Source organism: Tamandua tetradactyla, chromosome 19 (assembly GCF_023851605.1).
Source record: "Tamandua tetradactyla isolate mTamTet1 chromosome 19, mTamTet1.pri, whole genome shotgun sequence".
NCBI classification, from domain to species: domain Eukaryota; kingdom Metazoa; phylum Chordata; class Mammalia; order Pilosa; family Myrmecophagidae; genus Tamandua; species Tamandua tetradactyla.
In genome coordinates, this window is record NC_135345.1 from 6,729,854 (window position 1) to 6,751,508 (window position 21,655).

The following is a 21,655-nucleotide window of genomic DNA, read 5'->3' on the forward strand; positions in this document are numbered from 1 at the left end:
AAAATAGAATGAAGAGTATCCAAGGAACAGTGGTCAAATATGACCAAGAAGATTTTTAAAGGTTGAATATCTCAATGTGAGAAAGTAATTATTGAAATAAAAGCCTCAGTGGATGGGTTTAAACATCAGATCAGATTGTCTGAAGAGACAATTAGTTAACTGGAGTGCAGATATGAAGATATTATCCAGAATGCAACTCAAAGTGATAAAGAAATGAGAAATAGGAAAGAGATGTTTGAAGGTGTTCTAATTTGCAAGCTGCTGGAATGCAATATACCAGAAGCAGAATGGCTTTTTAAAAGGGGGCTTTATTAAGTTGCAAGTTTACAGTTCTAAGCCTGTGAAAATGTCCATATTAAAGCAAGGCTATAGAAATGTCCAAATTAAGGCACTAATAAGGGGTTACCTTCACTGAAGAAAGGCCCATACAGGGTTTCTCTCTGTAGTGGAAAGGCACATGGCAAACATGGCAACGTCTTCTAGCTTTCTCTCCAGGCTCCCTGTTTCATTAAGCTCCCCCAGGGGCATATTCTTTCTTTATTTCCAAAGGTCTCTGGTCTGGCTGTGTGGGCTCTGTGGCTCTCAAGCTTTTTCCAAAATGTTTCCTCTTTTAAAGGATTCCAATAAACTAATCAAGACCCTCCTGGAATGGGTGGAGTCACATCTCCCTCTAATCAAAGGTTAATACCCACACTTGGGTGTGTGGAGATAACCTAATCAAGTTTCCAACCCACAATACTGAATAGGAATTAGAATAAAAGGCTGGCTTTGCAAGATGGATCAGGATTAAAACATGGCTTTTCTAGGGTACGTAATCCTTTCAAACCAGCCCAAAAGGCATGAATGATAGATTACAAAAGTTACACCTGTCTAACTGAAGTTTGACGAGATGAAAATTGAGAAAATGGAGGAAGGGTAATAAGTGAAGAGATAGAGTCAGAACTTCCACAGTTGTTTGAAAGATGCCAAATTTCAGATCTAGGAAAAAACAATGTATACCAATCAGTATAAATAGAAAGAAATCTACATATGAACATATCATATTAACAAGAAGATACCAAAGACAAAGAGAATATCATAAAAGCAACAGAATAAAAAGACATGTCTTTTACAAAGGAGTGAAAATTACCATATTTTATTAATTATAGAATGTATATTTTTCCATGTTTTAGCATGTCTGAAGTTGGAGCAAGTCTTATTATTGATGGAATCCTACAATTATAAATGACAGTCTTTCTCCTCCTGGTAATAAAATACTGGTGGACCTTATAACTGGTGGTACCTCAGAGTCAATGGAGTATAGCAAACTGCAGTGTACTTGTCAAGGGCAAGAATGGAAGCTTGAAGACAATGAAATAATGTATTTAAGATTCTGAGGAAAATAAAATGAAAATTAAGAGAGATGAGATTTCTGTTTCTGTCTGTGAGGGAGTAACTGGTACCTAAGTTTCCTTCCTGATGCAAACAGCTAGAAAGCTGCACAAAAATATATGGAACAATTATTTTCAGACTTTGGTCAACAGACAGGGCAGGGCCATTATTCCTGAAAGCAGAGAAACAAGGTGAAGCCCATGATCACCTGGCTTCCTGCCTAGAAGCATTACCTTGACTGCGATGCAAGGAAGAGGAAACAAAGCAGAGCAGGGAGATTCTGCTGAGTTAAGGAGACTGAGATTGAGGATAGGAGAGGCCAAAGCAGTGGGATTTGAGGAGCTGAGTACCAGAGAAGAGGGACCTAAGGAGAGAAAGAAATCTAGAACTCTACTTAAGGACCTTTTGCATATCTGGATGTGTAAGCCAAGCAGGTGTAAGGTGAAACTTCACTACATTCAGCAAAGAGTAGCTGCCAAAGAGCTAAAAACAGAATAACTACTGAATCTCACAGGTCTGGGAGACATTTGAGTTTTCACAATCAAAGTGGAAAGACCTTATTGGACACCCTGAGATATTTGGTAGAGACCCCAGAAAGGCTATGCCTTAGGATTAGGGGTAATATAGCCTGAATGTAAAGGTAACCATAGATCCAAACAAATCAAAACTAAAACCAAACTTCCAAAGGAGCAAACTGATCTGCAAGTAAATTACCAGACAAAATCAAACATCTTTAATGGAAAAAAATAAACAAAAATTAAATACTCAATAACATAACTTCAAAATGTCCAGTACCCATTCAAAAATTACTATACAAATGAAGAAACAGGAAAACATGACCAAACTGGAAAAAAAAAATAATCCAGCAGGAAAAGACTCAGATAGGACAGAGATGATGAGACTCGAATTTAAGGACATTAGGGAAGCTATTATTAATATGCTTAAGGACCTTAAAAAAAACACCATGAAACTAAGGAGATAAATGTAAGGTAATAAGATAATAGAGAACCAAATGGAGCTTCTAGTGCTGAAACATACAATATCAGATACGAAAAATTCATTGGTTGGCTTCACAGATGATTAGACACTGAAGAAGATAAGATTTAATGGACATGAAAAGTAGCTACAGAAATGATCCAAACTTCAGATATAAAAGCAAGACTGAAAAAAAATGAACAGAGCCTCAGTGACTTGTGGGAAAATATCGAATGATTATACAGAATCAGAATCTCAGAAATGGGGATGGGGATCAGGAAAGAATATTTGGAGAAATAATGGCGAACATTTTCTAAATTTGATGAAAATTATAAATGTACAGATCCAACAAGCTCAATGGACTGCAGGCAGCATACACACACACACACACACACACACACACACACACACACACACATACACTTCTATTGTTAAGGTTCTCCAGAGAAACAGAACCAATAAGCATAAAAAGCTGCAATCTCCCTCCCTTCTGCTCTCTCTTTCTTGAGATTTATTATATGGAATTGGCTCATGCAACTTGGGGGCTGGCAAGCTTGAACTCTATAGGCAGGTTGCAAACAGGAAATTCCAATAAATATCGTGCTGAGGTCCATAGTCTGAATTTTCCAGTGGAAGTTGAGTGCTGGGAATTCCAAGAACAACTAATTCTGAAGTAGCATCCAAATTCTCTGAATTTGGCCTCAGAATTCCTGAGTTTGACTTTTAAGAGCTCCAACTAATTGGATGAGGCAATACCACACATTGCTGAAAGCAATTTCTTTGTTGATCATAGATGCAATCAACTGATTATAGATGCAAATTCCATTTTGAAATGCATCCACATTAGTAAGCAGCCTGGTACTGGACTGAAAACTGAACACCATAACTTAGCTAAGTTGACATATAAAATTAGCCATCTCACAAAATACCCACACATATGCACACTCACATACCAATGTACATTTTAATCAAATTTCGGGAACCTAGTAATAGAGAAGATAATGTTAAAAGCATCCAGAGAAACTATTACACCAAAAGAAGAGCTGAAATGGAGGACTGACATTACTTACATTCTCTGGACTCATCATGAAGTTATTTTTACTAAGATACTGGTGGTGTTGGAGTCAAAGACGACAAATAGGTTAATGTAACAGAATCGACTCCAGAAGTAGACTCACACGCATGTAGTCAATTGACTTTTGACAAAGGTGCAAAGAAAATTCAGTAGAATGGTGCTGGAACATTGGGTAGCCATATAAAAATGAATTTTGATCCATATTGTGAGCCATATATGAAAATTACCTAAAAAATGAGTCATAGATCAAAATATAAAACTTAAAATTGTACTTTAAGTTTCCCTGTATTTTCTAGAAGAAAATATACAGGAAAATTGTCATGACTTTATGTTAGGCAAAACTTTCTTAGATACTTTTTATTTTTTAATAATTTGTTGATAATTTTAAGTAAAATAAAATGACCACCTGCAGTGGGCATTGCTGGGGGCAACCCCCTTCTGAGAAACGACAGGGACCTTCTGGAAAGATGATTGGTCACTGGAACAGGACCTTCCAATATCCAATAAAATTGCAGTTTGAGCACCACTTAGACACTTAGTAAAGCCAGTTTCGGTCCAGTAGGGATAACGTATCAGAAACAGATAAGTACATCATAGGAGCCAATGCCCATCTGCTCCCTGTTGGATAAGACCCTCCTATGTAACAAGAATCTTAAATCAACCAATCATTATAACTTCCCACTTGAAAGTCCTTTAAGTGCCTTTCTAAACGGCTATGACCACATGGCTTTGGAGACTCCCTCTAACTTCCCTGGTTTGGGATCTCTTGCTTGAGCTTTTTCTCTTTCAAGCAACCCTTTGAATGCTTTAATTTTTATGTGATAAATTGGTTCTTTTGACAATACGATATGAAAAGCATGAAATACTGTCCAAACAATGAAAAGAGAAGCCACAATTGGAGAAGTCACACACACATGCACACAAACACAAACACACACCCATATTTTGGTTTATATTTGTCTATATTTCTCTATACCCAGAATAAATAAAGAACTCTCAAACCTCGATAATAAGAAAACAAACAACCTCTTTAAAAACAGTCAAAAGATTTGAGTAGTTGCTTCAATAAGAAGATATGCAAATAGCAAGTAATCATATGAAAAGATGATGGCATCATTGATCATGCCACTTAGAATGCAAACTAAAACAGTAACGAGTGGCCACTACACACCTATTAGAATGTCTAAAATCAAAAAGAGTGACCACACTGGTTTTGGCAAGAATGTAGAGGAACAGGGATTCTCATGCACTGCTTATGGGAATTAAAACAGTACAGCCACTTGGAAAAGAGTTTGGCAGTTCTTAAAATGTTAAACATATATTTACCATACGATAAATTTTATGTACTCATACATGCACACACACAGTCACATCCAAGAGAAATGAAAACACATGCACATACAAAAGCTTATCCACAAATTGTTCAATAATTTTATTTGTAAGATCCCAAAGCAGGAAATAATACAAATGTCTATTACTGTGTGAATGGATAAGTAAATTGTGGTATATCTGTACAAGGAGATACTCTTTAGTGATAAAAAAAGGAATAAACTGTTGATATGTGCAACACTTTGGATGGATCTTCAAATAGTTATGCTGAGTGAAACAAGACCAAAGAAGAGGTCTGGGGGTGAGAGTGGGTGGGAAAAGGCAGGAGTCAGGGACCACGGATGGGCTGAAGGAACCTTTCGGGGGTCATGAGTGGTCATTATGTTGATTGTGATGATGGTTTTGCAGGGACATATATGCGCCCAAACTTTTCGGTGCAGTTTATTATGTGCCAGTGTTATGTCCACAGGGTTGTTACAAAAATTAAAAAGGACAAATTGATAGTTTTAAGCAAAAATAATTGGAATGTACTTTCAGATTTATGAGAACTATAAAGTAAAATAGTTGCGAACAGTACAAAGACAGGATGTGGGGGGGGGATTGAAGTACACTGTTATGAAAATTCTTAGATTACAGATAAAGTGGTGCATCTTATTTGAATTAGACTGTGATAAGTTAAAGATGGATATTATAAACCCTAGACCAACCTAGTAAAAGAAAGAAAATGGAAGTATAGCTGAATTGGTAAAAGATACAAAATGAAATACTAAAATCACCTAATTCACAATCAGGAAGAGAAAGAAGTAAAAAAGAACAAAGAATAGATGGAGAAAATTAAAAGTAAACACCAAGATTTAAACCCAACTGAATCAATAATTACATAAAAAGTAAATGGGCTTACCACTCCATGTAAAAGTCAGAGGTTATCAAACTGGACAAACAGGAAGACTAATGGCATGCTGTCTACAAAAAATTCATGTTAAATATAAAGCTGAGATAGAAATTGAAAGAAAAAAAAACTGATCATGCAAACACGATGGATAAGAAATTTTGTAAGGTTAAACCAATAATTCACAAAACTGAAAGGAGAACTAGGATAAAGAATAAACTCACAATTGTAGTTGAAGATGTCTTAACTATCAATCTCTTTCAGTAATTGATAGAATTAATTAGTACATAAAAATCAGTAGGTGTATAAGATCTGTGCAGCACTTTCAAATAACTTTACCTAATTGACATTTCTCTCCACCCAGAAACAGCAGAAATCACATTTTCTTCAAATGCACATGGAAAATTCACCAAGATACACCATTGGCTGGATCATAAAACACGTCTCAATAAACTTAAAAGGACTGAAATCAAATCAAGTATATTCTTTGACCATATAGTATTAAATTATAATTTAGTAATATTAAGATGCCTAGAAAAATAAAAGGTGGTATATACATAGACACATGCAATGGAATATTATTCAGCCATAAAAAGCACCAAAGTACCAATACATACCATAACATGGATGAACCTTGAAAGCTGCTAGGTGAAAGCTGCTAGACTCAAAAGACATATTATATGATCACATTCATATGAATTGTCTGGAACAGGGAAACCTATAGGCAGAAAGTGGATCAGTGGTTGCTTAGTGTTGGGAAGAGGATAAGGAGATAGGGGGTCATAGCTAAATGGTACATGGTTTCTTTTGGAGGTGATGAACATGTTCTAAAACCAGTGATGGTTGCACATATCCATGAACATACTAAAATACATTGACTTGTACACTGTAAGCGGGTGAGTTGTATGTATGTGAATTATATCCCAATAAAGCTGTTAAAAAAGATGTCTTAGAAAATCTCCCAAATATTTGAACATGAAAGAACACACTCCTAAATCATACATGGACCAAAGAAGAAATCACAAGGGCAGAGAGAAAATATTTGAAACTGACTTGGCAATCTCACTGTTAGATATGTGAATGTGATTAACAACACTGAGTTGTATGTTTGAATGTGGATAAAAGGGGGGAATTTTAGGTTGTATATATGCTTCGAGAACAAATGTTAAACTAACATAGGACTGTACAAAACAAACAGCAAACCCTCAATGTAAACCATTGATTATAGTTAATAATGCAATTGTAATAATATTCTTTCATCAATTGTAACAAATACACTACACTAATGCAAAGTGTTAATTATGGGGAAGGGGATATGTATGGGAACTCTGTATTTTCCGTATTATTTTTCTGTAAATCTACACCTTCTCTAATTAAAAGATTCGCATGATAGGATGTGCATATAAAATCAGCGATGCCTGACTTGTGGGGTAAAAAAATAAAGCTAGAACCAAAATACTAAGTAGAATCCATGTATTTGGTACCAAAGTGACTGAGGTTAAACTATTTATTGTTTGCAATGTTGATTAAGATATTAATTTAAGCTTTGTAAAATAAATATGGCAAAACAGTTCTGTTAATTACTAATAGGATGTAAATAAATTGTGTAAATTTCAGACAATAAAGGAACTGGAGTAAGCATGAAAGTGCAACCAATTCAAAAGAAGAAAGGTAAGGAGAAAAAGGAGAAGCAAAGAAAAAGCAGGACAAATAAAAATACAAATTAGACGGGGAGAAATATCTCAAAAAGTATCACTAATCAGGCTGCCCTGAAAATGCCACAGAACCATTGTGTAGGCACAACACCTGGTAAAGTGGGTTTAGGAGATTGCAGCCCAGAGTTAGTATCCTATCGCTCCAGGAGACCAGCCATATCAGGGGCTTTTCCCGGCTGGAGGTGGGCCTCCATGATATGAACTCTCTCTGGCCACCATGCTTGAGCCCTATGCTGGTTCCTTGTGGAGGTGAAGGGGCCACAGGTTAGTTCCTCATCTGCTGCCCTGAGACTCCACGGTGCCATTGGAAGAGATCCTCTTATTGGTGGTGTGCCAAATCTGATGGAGCCTCAGTGGCGAAAGGTGGCACTAACAGACAAATGACACACAGGATTAAAGTGCCACTAAAGTGGGAGTATCCCTGGCCATGTGGGGCCCAACTCCTGGGAATGGGTCTGGCACTAGCCCCGTGGGATCGACAACACTTTCTGGACCAAAAGGGGGAAGAGAAATGTAAAGAAGTGGGGCATCACTGGCTGGGTGAGATCGAATGGAATCAGGAGGTTATTCTGGAGGCTACTCTTATGAAAGCTTCAGTTAGATAGTGCTAATTGCCATGGTTTGCTAAACCTGAACCAACATCACTCCTATTGACTCGTAAGAACACATAGGGATTGAATTCTAGAAAGGTTTTATGCACTAACTTTGCTTTCCAGGAACCTATAGTTCCTGGAGGGTTCCCAGGTCAGATAAATCCTGAAACTCAGAGGGACCAGTTTCTCCAAGATTATCAATTAATTACATCTCTTTATCTTTTAGTGCGGCCACCCCTTCTCAACATGACATAGTTAAAACAGACATTGCCCAAATATCCCTATAGATTGGGAGAAGGATCATAAGAAAAGAGGAAGTATAACAGAGAAAATAAGATTTAACAAGCAAGTATGGCTACTGAATCATATATTAATATTTCTTCTAGCCTCCAGTGTTTTGAAGCAGCTAGAAGGAAAAGAAATACCATGGTGGAATGGTAGCCCACGGTAAACTCTGGGATCTTTTCTTAAAGTGTGCTTTGAAAATTATTGATGTTTTCTTTTTTTGTGTCATATTTTATAATAAAAACATGATGTTTTCTTTTTTTGTGTCATATTTTATAATAAAAACATTTTTAAAAGACCACAGTGAGATATTGCCTCATACCCATAAGAATGACTGCTATTAAACAATCAGGAAAGTATGAAAAAGTGCCCCTAAAGCAGGATGATGATGGGAGTTCTGAAGTTCACTGCACACTTGAGCTCCCACTTTGGTGCTCTGTGGGAGACTGAGGGATCTGTGAACCAGGGCTCCACTCAAAGTAGAAAATACACCCCACAGCTGGACAGTCTTGATCTGAGAGCTCTCACCAGCTCTTCCAGTGCTTCCACTACCATGAAGCAGCTGGCCCCCTTGACACTGTCAACCAGCTTCAGGAATTATGTCCTCAGTAGCTGAGGCCAGAGATCCACTCAAAAGAGAAGATGTTGGAGCTGCGGGTGTTAGAGCAGTTCCAGGCCATTGTGCCCAGAGAGATCCAGACCTGGGTGCAGAAGCATCACCCACAGAGCATCAAAGAGGCTGCGGCCCTGGTAAAACATTTTCACAGAGAATCTGGTCAAAAAAGTCATGAGAAACTATTGAAATTTGAAGATGTTTCCATGTATTTTTCCCAGGTAGAATGGGAATTACTGGACTCCTCTCAGAAAGCCTTCTACAGTAATGTAATGCAAGAAAACGACAAGACTGTCATCTCTCTAGGGTTAAAGCTAAAAAAATGACACTAGAAACATTCACCTGTATGTCTTTCTCCATTAGAAACACAGACACCAGGAGGCAAGTTCTCAAAAAGGCCAGAGTGAAAGTTTCCCAGAAAACAATAGCAAAGAAAATCATGGCGATACACATAGGGTGGAGAAATGGCATCAAGATTTACCAAGGAAGAAAAGAAAGAAAGCGTAAAATTGTAAGCAGGAATTGCTGACACTTATGGATCTTCACAGGAAAGTTCACAACAGGAGAGAAACCTTTTAAATATCAAGAATGTGGGAAAAGCTTCATCATGAGCTCTGATCTTATCAAGCACCAGAGAGCTCACACTGAAGGGAAATCCTATAAATGTTAACAATGCAATAGGAGGTCTAAATGGAGTTCAGATCTTAATAAGCACTTGATAATACACCAAGGAATAAAACCATATAAATGTTCCTGGTGTGGGAAAAGCTTCAGTCATCACACAAATCTCCAAACACACCAAATAACCAATACAGGTGAGAAGTCCTTTAAATGTTATGAATGCAGAAAAAAATTCAACCAGAGCTCCCACCTTAGTAAACACCAGAGAACTCCAACAGGTGTGCAGCCTTATAGTTGCAGCATATGCAGGAAAGATTTAGCAGGTGCTCAAGCCCTCTTAGATACCTGAAACCCCACAGGGGAAAGGAAGCTTGTTCTGTGGCCTCAGTCTGAAGAAAGTATCCATATGGAGTTTGATCCTTGATAAGAAAAATGAATAAGAAATCACAAAGCACCCAATGATAGGAATCCATCTTCACTGGAAAACTTGGGAACTGCATGTACAATGTTTCAAAGAAAAGAATCTAAGTTGTTTGTGTTGTTCAGCATTTTATCTTCAGTAGCTAGCACAAAACTGATTCATAGTGGGTATTTTATAAATAAAAGACTGGCATTATATTTACCAAACAGGAAAAACTGCTCCAACTGCCTGAGAATTAGTGCTGATCAACCAGAGTTTCCCCAGACTGGAGTGAGCTATGTTCTGCACATATCAGGTGCTCAGCAAATAAATGATAGCCACAGGTCCTATTTACTTTTTTTACTTTGAGAGATGAAACAGAAGAGTATTCAAGTCCAGAAGTGAATTGTGCTAGTTTGAAGCTGTTATGTACCCCAGAAAAGCCATGTTCTTTTTCATGATCCAGTTTTGTGGGGTCAGCCTTGTTTGTTTTAATCTTGGTCATTAGGATTAAAGGACCTTATATTAGGTCCTTACAAACACTTCACATCTCACCTCTCACTGAGCCTTTTACACTGAGGCATATAGAATGGCAAAATATTGTGGAGGTGGAAACTTTAATTGGATTGCTCCCACGGAGAAGTGACACACCCAATTGTGGGTGGGACATTTTGATTAGATGGAGAGATGACTCCAATTAGTCAAGGTATGTCTTGATTCATTTACTAGAGGCCTTTATAAGGGGAAACATTTTGGAGAAATCTGAGATGCAGATGCTTAGAGAACGGTTGCTTCAGAAATGACAGAGACATGGATGTTTGGGGATGCTTGGAGTGCCGACAGAGAAAGCAGATGCCTAGACATGGGCAGAGCCCAGAGGATGTCATCATGTGACTTCCCATGAGATGCTAAACAAACCAGAACCCAGAGCTATGTCCCAGAGGAGCTAATTGAAGGGCCCACAGACACTTAGAGAGGAAACCACTGACATCAGAAGCTGGAAGCAACAGAACTGGAAACAAAGACCAGTAGACACCAGCCACGTGCCTTCCCAGCTGATGGAGGTATTCTAGCGTTCTTGATTGAAGGTAACCTCTTGTTGGTGCCTTAATTTGGACATCTTCACAGCCTTAGAAAAGAAAACTTGCAACTTAATAAATTTCCTTTTTAAAAGCTATTCCATTTCTGATATATTGCACTCTGGCACCTTTAGCAAACTAATACAGGAACCCAGAAATACCAAATTCATGAAAGTTGATGGTTACCATTCTATATGCATGAACTTCCAAGCCCAAGGCTCAGGGAACATTGGTCTGGAACAGGATGAGAGGATTCAATGTGTGCTCTGGGAGAAGTGCCTCTGTTCCAGTTGACTCGCCTTGAGCAATCAACACCACAGTATCTACTGTCCAGGAATTTTAGGGTGCAAGGGTCTGAATGCTAGCAAAGAACTAAGGTCCTTCTAAGCACTTCACTCTCACCTCTTGCAGATCCTCTCTACACTGAGGCATATAGAATGGCAAAAATTTCCCCTCTGAAAGGGGCCTTTGAAACCTGGCTACGTCAGTTTAGGGAGAGAAATTTATGAGCTATGAAAAAGTATGTTAGGGAAAAAAAGTGGAGAATTCTCTCTCCCCAGGCTCAGCAAGAGGGATTCATTTTTCAAGGTCAAAACAGCATTCCGTTTGGCATTTTCTCTCGTATCTAGTAGAAGATCCAAGTAGTTTAGCAAGAAAAGTATTGATAATGTCCAACAGCTGTCATGGGAAAGAGTCGATGGGAGGAATTCAAGTCCTGATTGGTCCTCTAAACTAGCACCTCTCAAAATTCTTTGGCAAAGGACCAGTGCTGTTGCTGCTTACATTTTTGTTTGTTTGATTTCCAATCTGTTGCATATTGGTATTTTTGTAAAATATAATAAAGTGAACTACTAGAATTACTTGAGATTTGAAATGAATACCAAAGATACGTACACACGCACAAAGTATCAGTTATGGAAATACGTATCAATGAACAAAGTAGCTGGTTAAGCCAGAGAGTGTTAGATTGAATAAATAAACAAAACCCAACTCTACACTGTTTTCAAGAGATACATCTAAAGTATGAGGACACAGGAAGTTTGAAAGTCAAAGGGTGAAAAAAGATACATGAAGTAAGAAAAAGGTACAGTAGTTGCAATACTGGGCAAAGTAAAAAAAGTGAATTTTAGATTAAAGCATCTTTTTTGATAAAAAGTTTAATTAACAAATAAGTTTAGCAGGAACATATCACAATTCTAGAATTGCATGCATGACATGTGAATAAAAGATTGACAAAACTAAAAAAAGAAATTGACAAATCCCCTACGTTGATGGGAATTTCAACATATCTCTAAATAATTGATAGGCCAAAGAGAAGAAAAATTGGTAAGGATAGAGAATATTTAAACAACACAACTAATAGGCTTGATTTAATGAACAAGTATGGAATGTTCCACCCATCATATAAAGAACACTTAAAACCTTAAGAAAGGTACCATTTACAATAGTAGAACAGATTTACTGTAAAAATGAATTGACAGATATACAAGAACATTATGCAGAAAAATTATAATTATAAATTGTAATTCCACATTACTAGATGTTTAAGAAGGCCTAAATAAATAAAGATTCATAAGTAGGAGGACTCTGATATTATAAGGAGTCATATCTCTCCACATTGACAGATTCAATGCACTTCCCATCAAAAGCCCAATGGGTTCTTTGCAAAATTTGGCAAGCTAATTCCAAAACTTAAAAGCAAAAGTCTAAGAATAGCTGAAATGCTCCTGAAGATAAACAAGATGAGGGGACTTGCTTGAGTGGATATCAAGATTAACCATAAAGTTAAAGTAATTACAACAGTGATGGACAAAGACAGTACAGATATAGTCAAATAGAAAAATGGAACAGAATAAGGAGTCTGTGGATAAAGGGCAATTTGATATATGATAGAATTGCATTGCAGGTCATCAGGAGAAAGGATGGAATTTGCAGTAAGTGATTCTGGGCTATTCACATAAGGGAAAAATGAAATAGGATATCTGTTTCATACCGTACATAAAACTCAGTTTCAGGGGCATTAATTCCTAAAACTAAAAAGTAAGTCATTAAAATATTTAGAAGGGAACATGGGAGAATATTTTTACTGCTTCTAGATAAGGAAGGATTTCTTAAAGCAAAACAAAACAAAAACAAAAACAGAAATCATAAAAGAAAATATAAAAAACATTTTACTATATTAAAATAAACATTTCTATCTACCCAAAGGACCCTGTAATAAAATGAAATGAAAAGCCTTTAGCTGAAAAACATACAACCAACAAAGCAAGAATATCAAAGAAATATAAAGAATTTCTTAAAATCTGTAAGAAAAAGACAATTCAATAGAAAAACAGTCAAGACAAATGAAGAAGCAAGTTCACTGAAGTGAAAATATGAATTATCAAAAACATACAAAGAGTTGCCCAACCTGATTAGTAGTCAGAGAAATTCAAGATAAGAGCGCCCTGAGATACCCCTTCACTTGATCAGGTGGGAACAACTTTTAAAATTTAGCCAAAATTTTATGTCGGCAAGGATGTGGAAGAACTGGATTTCTTATAGATTGTTGGCTGGATAATAAATTGGTGTAGACATTTTGGGAAATCATTTGGTGGCATCTTGTAAAGTTGAAGACATTCAAACTCTATGACCCAGCAATTCCATTCCGACAGGATATACTCTAGACCAATGATCTCAACCAGAGGTGAGTTTGCTCTCCAGGGGACATTTAGAAATGTCTGGAAACATTTTCGGTTGACACATCTCCTGGGGTTGGGGGTAGGTGTGGGGAGGGTGGCTGCTACCCTACAATGCACAGGTCAGCAACCCCCGACCCCCACCGAGAATTATCCTTCCCCAAATGTCAACAGCTCTACTACTGAGAACCCTGCTCTAGAAATTTCTATGTGCATTAAAAGACAGGAATGCAAGTGTCCATAGTAGCACTGTTTAAAAAGAAAAAAAGAAAGATCACCAGAATGTCTATCCAAAGTTCAGCTACATGTGTCAAAATGGGTGAATTTTAAAGAATCAATATTAGGTTAAAAGATGTGGAAAATAAATATAGTATGATTCCATGCGTATGAAACCAGAGAAAAGATAAACACATAGTTGAGAATAATGGTTGCCATTTGGGGAGAGGCACAAGGGAGGCTCCAACAATATTGCTGTTTTATCTCTTCTGCTGGATGGGAGGTATCCTGGTGCTTGTTTTATTATTTTTTACTCCTTGAACATGTCAGGCACTTCTGCTGAGCTTCATCTATGTCAACCCATTTAATCCCCACCCAAACTCACGAGGTTATTTCTCATAGCATAAGCTCCATTGCACAGGTGAGGAAACTGAGGCATGCAAAGGTTCAGTGACTTGCCTGGCTAGTGAGTGGCAGAGCTGGCTCCACCCAGGCAGCCTGGCTCCTGGGGTAGCACGCAGTAACTGCCTCCCTCCTCCTTGTGACCAGCAGGCACCTCCAAGTCTGCCCACGCACGCTGCGAAACCTTTCTACAGCCTCCTAAGTGAAAGTCCAGTCTCAGGGATAGGGACCTCACAATGGTGCAAGCGAAAACAGCTCCGACATTTACTAGCTGAGTGTCCTTGGACACTTTTCTCCCTGGACTCCAGACTCGTCCTTAATTAGACCAGCAGTGGTAGCTGTTTCCCAGGGCCACTCTAGGGTTACATGTGACCAGGTGCTGGCAGCGGTATGGACACACGGTGAAGCAAAGTGCGTGCGGGCGTCTCTGATAGATTCTGATATACATGTTTTGTATATAAATTGTTCAACAGTTTCTGAAATAAGTGCTCGCTGGGAGGGTCCTAGTGACAAGTTCACGTCGTTTTGAAAATCTTGCAAAAGCGAACCACAGTAAGTTTCATCTCTTTCCGGCTTCCTGTCCGCACACTTCCTCTCCTTTGGGGAGGTGCAGGGCGGCCAGCTGAGGGCACACAGGGGACAGAGTGGAAGGGAAGTTGAGTTGGGGATCCCTTGGGTTTGGGTTTAGTGGGTTCTGTTTACATGGTTTGCAGCCGATTTGTATATGTCAACACACTGCTCGCTGAGCGGGTGAGCTGCCTTCCGGCAGTACTTCTCCCCACACTGTGCCAACTCATGAGCATCCGGATAAAAATGCAGGCTACTTTCAATAGAACAACAGTTATTTGTTTGCTTGTTTATTTATTTATTTACAGGGGTAGGCTCTGGGAATTGAACCCTGGTCTCCGGCATGGCAGGTGAGACTTCTGCCACTGAGCCACCATCACACTGCCCTAGAAAAACAATGCTATTTGTTTATCTAGCACCAGAAGTTTCTAGGAAGAGAGAAGACACAAGTTTTGAAATGTAGTTCTTCCGAAGCTTAATGCTCCTTCATTTATGAGAGAATGTTAGCAGCTTTGCCAACTTCAACACGATTCCTAAAAGTACACAGGTACATAGCGCTGATGAGTTACGGGGCTGAAGGTTTTCTGACCAAAAATTTAAAAACGATTTCCATCAGCCACATTCAAGGAGCACTTGAATGTTTTCTCCAGAGGAAAAAGATTACAAAATTTGTTGTGCTATGGAAAGACAAGAAAAAAGGGTGAAGCCAAAAGTGTAGAAAAAGGTATTATGGAGGTGGGTGTTGGGTATAATAATTGATACAATTATTATATTATTTTTCTGGATTTTGTGATGTTTGTAATATTTGTCAACCGAAGGGACTTTTTAAGTTGTGATTTAAAAATTATTCTAAATAAATATTCATGTTTGCACCAGATTTTGTAGTTGTGATTTTGTATTCTTTTTCTTAAACAGGGACCCCCAAGTTGTAGAGTCTCCAGGTCCCATGTGACCTGGATCCATCACTGCTAGTTTCCCACTCAAAATCCATTCTTTGCCTCATCCTCACTAACATTACCCTGGTTTTGTTCCAGGGAGCAATGCCCTCTCCTTTAAAAGAAATCACTTTCCAGCATCTTCTAAAGCCAGGAGTGGCCATGTGACACTATTCTGGCCAACGTGATAAAGCACAGGCCTCTGTGGGGGAACTTTTAGGACTTCCAACTTGGTTGGGATGGGTCTTTCACCCTCCCCCTTCTTGACTGGAAGAGTGATGGGACGGTGGGTGAGGGGCAGCCATCTCGCCACCATGAGGACCCAGTTTATATGCTGAGGATGAAGGACGGACTTCTGACCTTTGGATTCCTTAATTTAGAAAAATAAATGTTTAATCTGTTTAAGCAATAGTATGTTTGGGATTTTGATGACTATGGCAAACATAATACCTAACTCATAACACATCAGTAGGGGCTCCATAAATGCTTAATCCCTTCTCTAGGTATTCTCTTCCTCACAACACTTTTTGAGGGACTAGAAGAGAGCCATCAAGTTGTCACACCCTAATCTGCCTACTTAGTACTAGGCCGCAAATGTACTAGGTGCATTGCTACAAATATTTGTCAGTACCTACTACGTACCAAATAGCGTGCTATGAGCTGGGTAGTCAGAAATAACCAAATCTGCTCTTAAGCTGAAAATAAGAACAAGCAAATAATTACAGTTTTCCGGGGTGGGGGTGGGGCAATAATGCAATGAAGGAGTGAGTAAAGGCCTGGCAGCTCGACCAGGGAAGGAGGGATGGCTGGGGATTGGGTAGGAGGGTTCAGAGAAGAGCCAGTGACAAACACCATCTCTGATCTTTCCCCCAGTCTCCCAGGATGTCACTGCCCTTGAATATCCCAAAGGCCCGTCTTGGATCCTGTCTAGTCCACGAAGTGGTGCCTGGCCATCTGGGCGATACTGACCTCACCCCACCTGCATTCGCCACCTCCAGTGCCCCCCTCCTGTGTCTCTCCCTCCCCACTGCCCCTCCATTGTTTAAGCACAAAGCCAGACCCCATCCCTGACACCTTCTCCTCACTGCTTTTGTCCAAGCCATCAACAAGGCCTGCTGATCCCACTGCTAAACCTCTCTGATGCTCCTCTTCCTTTGGGCAGCAAAGCTTGCTTTGTCTGCACTTGCCACCTTGCATCTACACTTATCTCCTTCTATCCACCTTCCACAAAGCAGTCAGAGAATCTGCTAATGAGTCTTAAAGAGCATTGACAAACATTTCAGTTCTTCCCTCCTCCTTGGAATATGGGCATTCTCCCACCCTATTTTGGCATGGCCAGTAATTTGCTTTGGCCAATGAAATGTGGGGGAAAAGTGATATGAGCTCTCTAGGTGGAAGTTTTAAAAGCCAGTACAATTTGCCACATTTCATTCAAATTGCTGTGCTGATTGTGGATGCAAAGACTGAACCAGAGCCTCCGTCAGCTTGGCTTCCTGCATGACCACAATGAGCCGAGTCCCACTGGGCTGGTGAAAAGTATAATGTGAGTGAGAAATAAGCCAGTGACATTTGGGGTTTGGTTGTCACTGCAGCTTAACTAGTTTATCCTGACTGACACACGTTAAAAATGTGAATCTAGCAGTGATCCTGCCACCTCTTTCACTGGTGAGACAGCCTTAGGAGAGACATCAAATTCTTTCCCATAGTATACAGACGCTGCCCACCTACCCATCTTCATCTTTTGCCACTCTGCCACTCACTGCTCTATGCCTGAGAAGTAGCAGCTCTCTTCCAGATTCTCAAATATGCCTCTTCTTCCAACAGTCAAGGTCAGAGCCTTCACCCACGCCCTTCCATTTATGGGGACGTGCTTCCCTTTCTCCTTTTCTGAAAGGAAGGCCCTGCCTTGGCCCTTCTGGTCCCTAGATTTTAGTGACCAACTGCTACCTACGGTGCTCCATAAATATTCAATCAATGACTCTGAATGAGAGAAGGAAGCTTTGCCCAGCTAAATCCTACTCTCTCTTCAAGTCTCAGCTTGACGTCACGTCATTCACCCAACCCTTGTTTGGCGATGCGGCTTTGCTTCCCTGAAGAGTACGATCTCACGAGTAGGTCCCGGGTTCAGATCCCAGCTCTGCAGGGTACGCAACCTTGACCATTTCGCTTTCCCTTCTGATCTTGGGATTTCGCACCTGCAGAGAGGGGGGGTAGGGTACCTCAGGGGGCTGTGTCTTCCTTCACCACCAAGCTGGCGGGGAGCCCCGCGTTACACACCTGCCCTCTAAGGGGTGTGAGCCCCCTGAGGACAGGGCAGGAGTAGGGACAGTCGTGTGGGCTAAGCGAGCTTCACGGGACCCTAAGCTCGAAAGGGGGCCTAGAAGCCCAGCCCCGGGGCGGCTGCGACCCCAGGCGCCGAGCCGAGGCCCTACTGCGCACGCTCCCGCATCTCCTCTCGGGGCTGCAGAACCGCTCCCGGCCTCGGCTTCGGGCGGGGGCGGGGGGCTGGGTGGGGCGAGCACCGGGCCCGCCCCTCCCTGACGAGCGGGAGGACAGACCAATCAGAGCGGCCCCCCAGGGGAGGGGCGGGGCCGGGCGGGAGCCGGTTGCCGGGCGGCAGCGGGAGCTGCAGCCGCGAGCAGGCGGCACGCGCCGGCGGGTCACCCCGAGCATCATCGCCAGCGCCGCCGCCCCGCGACCCCCCGGCCCGCCGAGCCGCGCACGTCTGCCCATCGGCCTCATTTGCTTCCTACGATTCTTTTTCTGCATGCGTCCGTTTTCTCTTCCGTTTTGTCATTTTTAAGGCGGCGGCGTGGGCTCGGGCGGGGAGGGGGCGGCCGGAGGATGCGGCGCGGGGCTGCGCTCGCCGCGCCCGCCGCTGCCGCCCCGCTGGGGCCCGAGCGTCCAGCAGGTGGGTACAGGTGCGCCGGGGGGATGGGGGCGGGAGGGGACCCGCGGAGCCCGCGACCGAAGGGCGGACCCGGCGGCCGGGGACGCGGTGACCGGTGCCGCCCCGCCCCGTCACCCACCTTCCCCTCCTCCAGCCTTCGCGCTCCTTCCCGATCCCCCTTCCTCTCTCGTGTCCCACCTCCGTGGGCGCCCACCCCTTCGTACCCAACCCCCACCCCTCTCCAAATCCCCTTAAGCGTCGCCCAGTCCGAGAACTCCATCCTGCCTCCCTCCCCACGTTCCCCACCCCCCACCCCGTCCCCGCCCCGCTCTGTCTCCCTCACGCCACCCCCGTTTCCACTCCTCCCCCCAATTCCGCCTCCGAGCCGAGGAGGGGGAGGAGGGACCCACCCGGTGCCACCGGGCGTGGCGCGGGGGGCGTGGTCGGTCGGTCCCCTCCGGGTGGGCCACGTCCCGCGGGGCCCCCCACCGAGGTCGCACCAAGGCTAGGGATGGGAGGGTGAGGCAGCCCCGCCCGGCACCGCCACCCCCAGGACACGCACGGCACACGCCACGGCAGCCCCTGCCACGCACAGCCCCGCGGCTGCTCCGCCCACGTGGGCGCGGGGGAGGAGGCAGGTAAGATGCGAAGAAAGCCTGGCACCCACCCACCCGCCGGGCCGGCGCGCCCTGGGCGCACGCCGCCTCCGGAGATGGCAGGCGGGGACTGGCCCCCGCGCTGGCCGGCACCTAGCCGGGCGCCCTGCGTTCAGACCAGCGGCCTCTCCGTCCTGCGATGGGGCACCAAGGCCTGGCCTTCCCCCCACCCCCACCCCGCGCCCCTCACTGCCTCGCTGCGTCCTCCCGGCTCCAGGCCCTGGAGGAGCGGGACTTGCCATCCTTCATGGAGACCGCTTGCCAGGCTGGAGCCTTTCGCCCTAGCAGCCTCCCCCATCCCTATTCCGCCCCATCGGCCGCCCTTCTCCTGCCGACTTGGCCGGCCTCGGCTCCCCGCCAGCCTGTGCCCGGAGATACTGTATCTGGCGCCTCCGCCTCCCCCACCCCGCACCCGGCCACGCACACTGCCTGCCCTTGGCCTTTGCTGGGGCGGTTGCCTCTCCAGGAAGGCCCTCCTCATCCGGCAGGCTCCTCCTAGACCAAGGTCAGCGAGAGCCCCTCTCCCGCCTGGGCCTTCTCTATTACAGGCCCCGTGCCCCTATGTGGTCCCTGTCTGATGGCCCCTGTGGGATCCCCCCACCGGGCGAGGTGGTCCGTCGGGGAGGGGGCGGGGCCTCTTACTTCCCTCGGGCCTCAGCATCTTGCACAGGGCTCTGTCCCCAGGGACAGGAAAGGGCCTGTGCTGAACACAGGGTGGCCTTTTGGCCTGGGGGCGAGGCAGGGAGGAGGAGCTGACTTCTGGGTGAGACCCTGGGCAGGTAAGTAGCATTGCCATTCCCCCAGGTGGGCACGGAGGAGGGGTGGGTCTGGGGATGGAGTCTGTGGTCAGGACCCCCACCCTGCCTTAGAGGCTCCCCAGCAGGGCACCGTCACCCCCTAAGGGAGGTGTGTGGATTGTTGCAAACTTGTGATTCTTGACACCTGTCTGTGATGCCGAACATGTTTGCTCCAGAGCCTGGGGGTGACTGTCACCTTGAGTCTTTTCATAGTGAGAAAATCCACAAAGGGTGGCAGCATGGGACCCACTTTGCTCGAGCAAAAAGCATCTGTGGTTCCCACTGCCCCGCAGCCTCCCCCAGCAGAGAGCCTGGCCCACGGATTCCTCTCTTACCTGCCTGTCACCCCCCCAGCCCACCTGTGTCCCCTCCCCACTGCACACCTCTGTCTCAGCCACCTGGGACACTGCTCTTCCCAGACCTGGCTTCACACTTAAATTTTCCCCACAGACTGTCCTCCCCCCTCCGCCTCAGAATGCCCCCATCTCTTGTCTGGTCTAGGGAACTCCTATTCCTACGATAAAGCCCAACTCTTTTGCTATTTTCTTGTAGTGGTTTTCCTGACTTCACTGAAAAGATTGAGTGGTTTTATTACCTGGGCTCTCCCACAACTTTATGTATGTATTGTTTGTATATAAGTTTCCTTAGGCAGACCTGGGCATAAGTGAGGTCTGAGAGGCAACCCCACTTGGAGCAGCCCCCAGTCTTCTGGGGAGGCCGTCCCGCCGACCCTACCAGGTGCTGGGATAAGGGCGGGTGCAGTGAGGGAGAGAGAGGCGGGCTCCCCTCTGCCTATCCAGGAAGGATGTCAGCTTCGAGAGGAGGAGGCAGGCACGAGACCCCTCTGTCTCTCAATGAGGGAAAGGAGGTTGGGGCCAGGGGCGGCAGAAGGAACAGCGTCTGAGGGAGGCAGGTGCTGGTGGTAAGCGTTGCTGTGCATTCATTACATCTGTTTAAAAGATCCCTCTGCAGAACCTGGACCCTGGCTCCCTGGGCTCCCTGGGCAAGTCCCGCCTACCTGGGCAGGGGGTGACTGTCTCATGTCTTGGCTCTCCTCCCCCCAGGACGCTGCTCTGACCTCAGGCTCACCTGAGGCCTGTCCCTTACTGTTATGCACTGCTGGGAAAGAGCCTCCCGTTTCCTGTAAAAATGGGGGCAGTGCTCTCTCTTTGGCTGGGCTGGGGTGAGGACCGGCGGTGTGACCCCTGGACACAAGAGGTGCTTAATAAGTGGTCACGATTATGAAGGAATAGGTGATGAGTGAATTAAAAACCAGTCCTTTATCTTGGTCACAGAGCAGAGGCTCCAGTTAGAAGCCCTGCTTTGTCCTCTAGCTGAAAGCATCAGCTAATCAGCTAAATGTTCGTTAAGCGGGAATGCAGTACTATGGCAGGGGGCTCCAAGCTGGCTGGTGTAGACTGTGTGGACTGGGGTGAGAAGTCTCAGAGAACCGTGTCTGAGCATCCTGGTGGTGCAGTCCACCTCCCCGCTCCTCAGTACACTTGTCCTGGTGCTTCTCTTCCATCCTGGACTTCTTTCCTGCCTAGTTAGAGGCATGCAGGCAACTCT

At 43.8% G+C, this 21,655-nt stretch overlaps 1 protein-coding gene and 1 pseudogene across 1 annotated transcript in view; one reads left to right on the forward strand and one right to left on the reverse strand.

Annotated features, from left to right (window-relative positions):
* Nucleotides 1–8,787, reverse strand: part of LOC143663328 (uncharacterized) — a 60,434-nt gene extending 51,647 nt beyond the window's left edge. The window contains exon 1 of the mRNA XM_077137075.1: nt 8,761–8,787. Within this exon, the coding sequence (XP_076993190.1) occupies nt 8,761–8,787 (27 nt within the window). The remainder of the gene's footprint in view (nt 1–8,760) is intronic.
* An 87-nt stretch (nt 8,788–8,874) lies between these two features.
* On the forward strand, nt 8,875–9,859 carry LOC143663329 (uncharacterized; annotated as a pseudogene).
* The last annotated feature ends 11,796 nt before the right edge of the window (nt 9,860–21,655 follow it).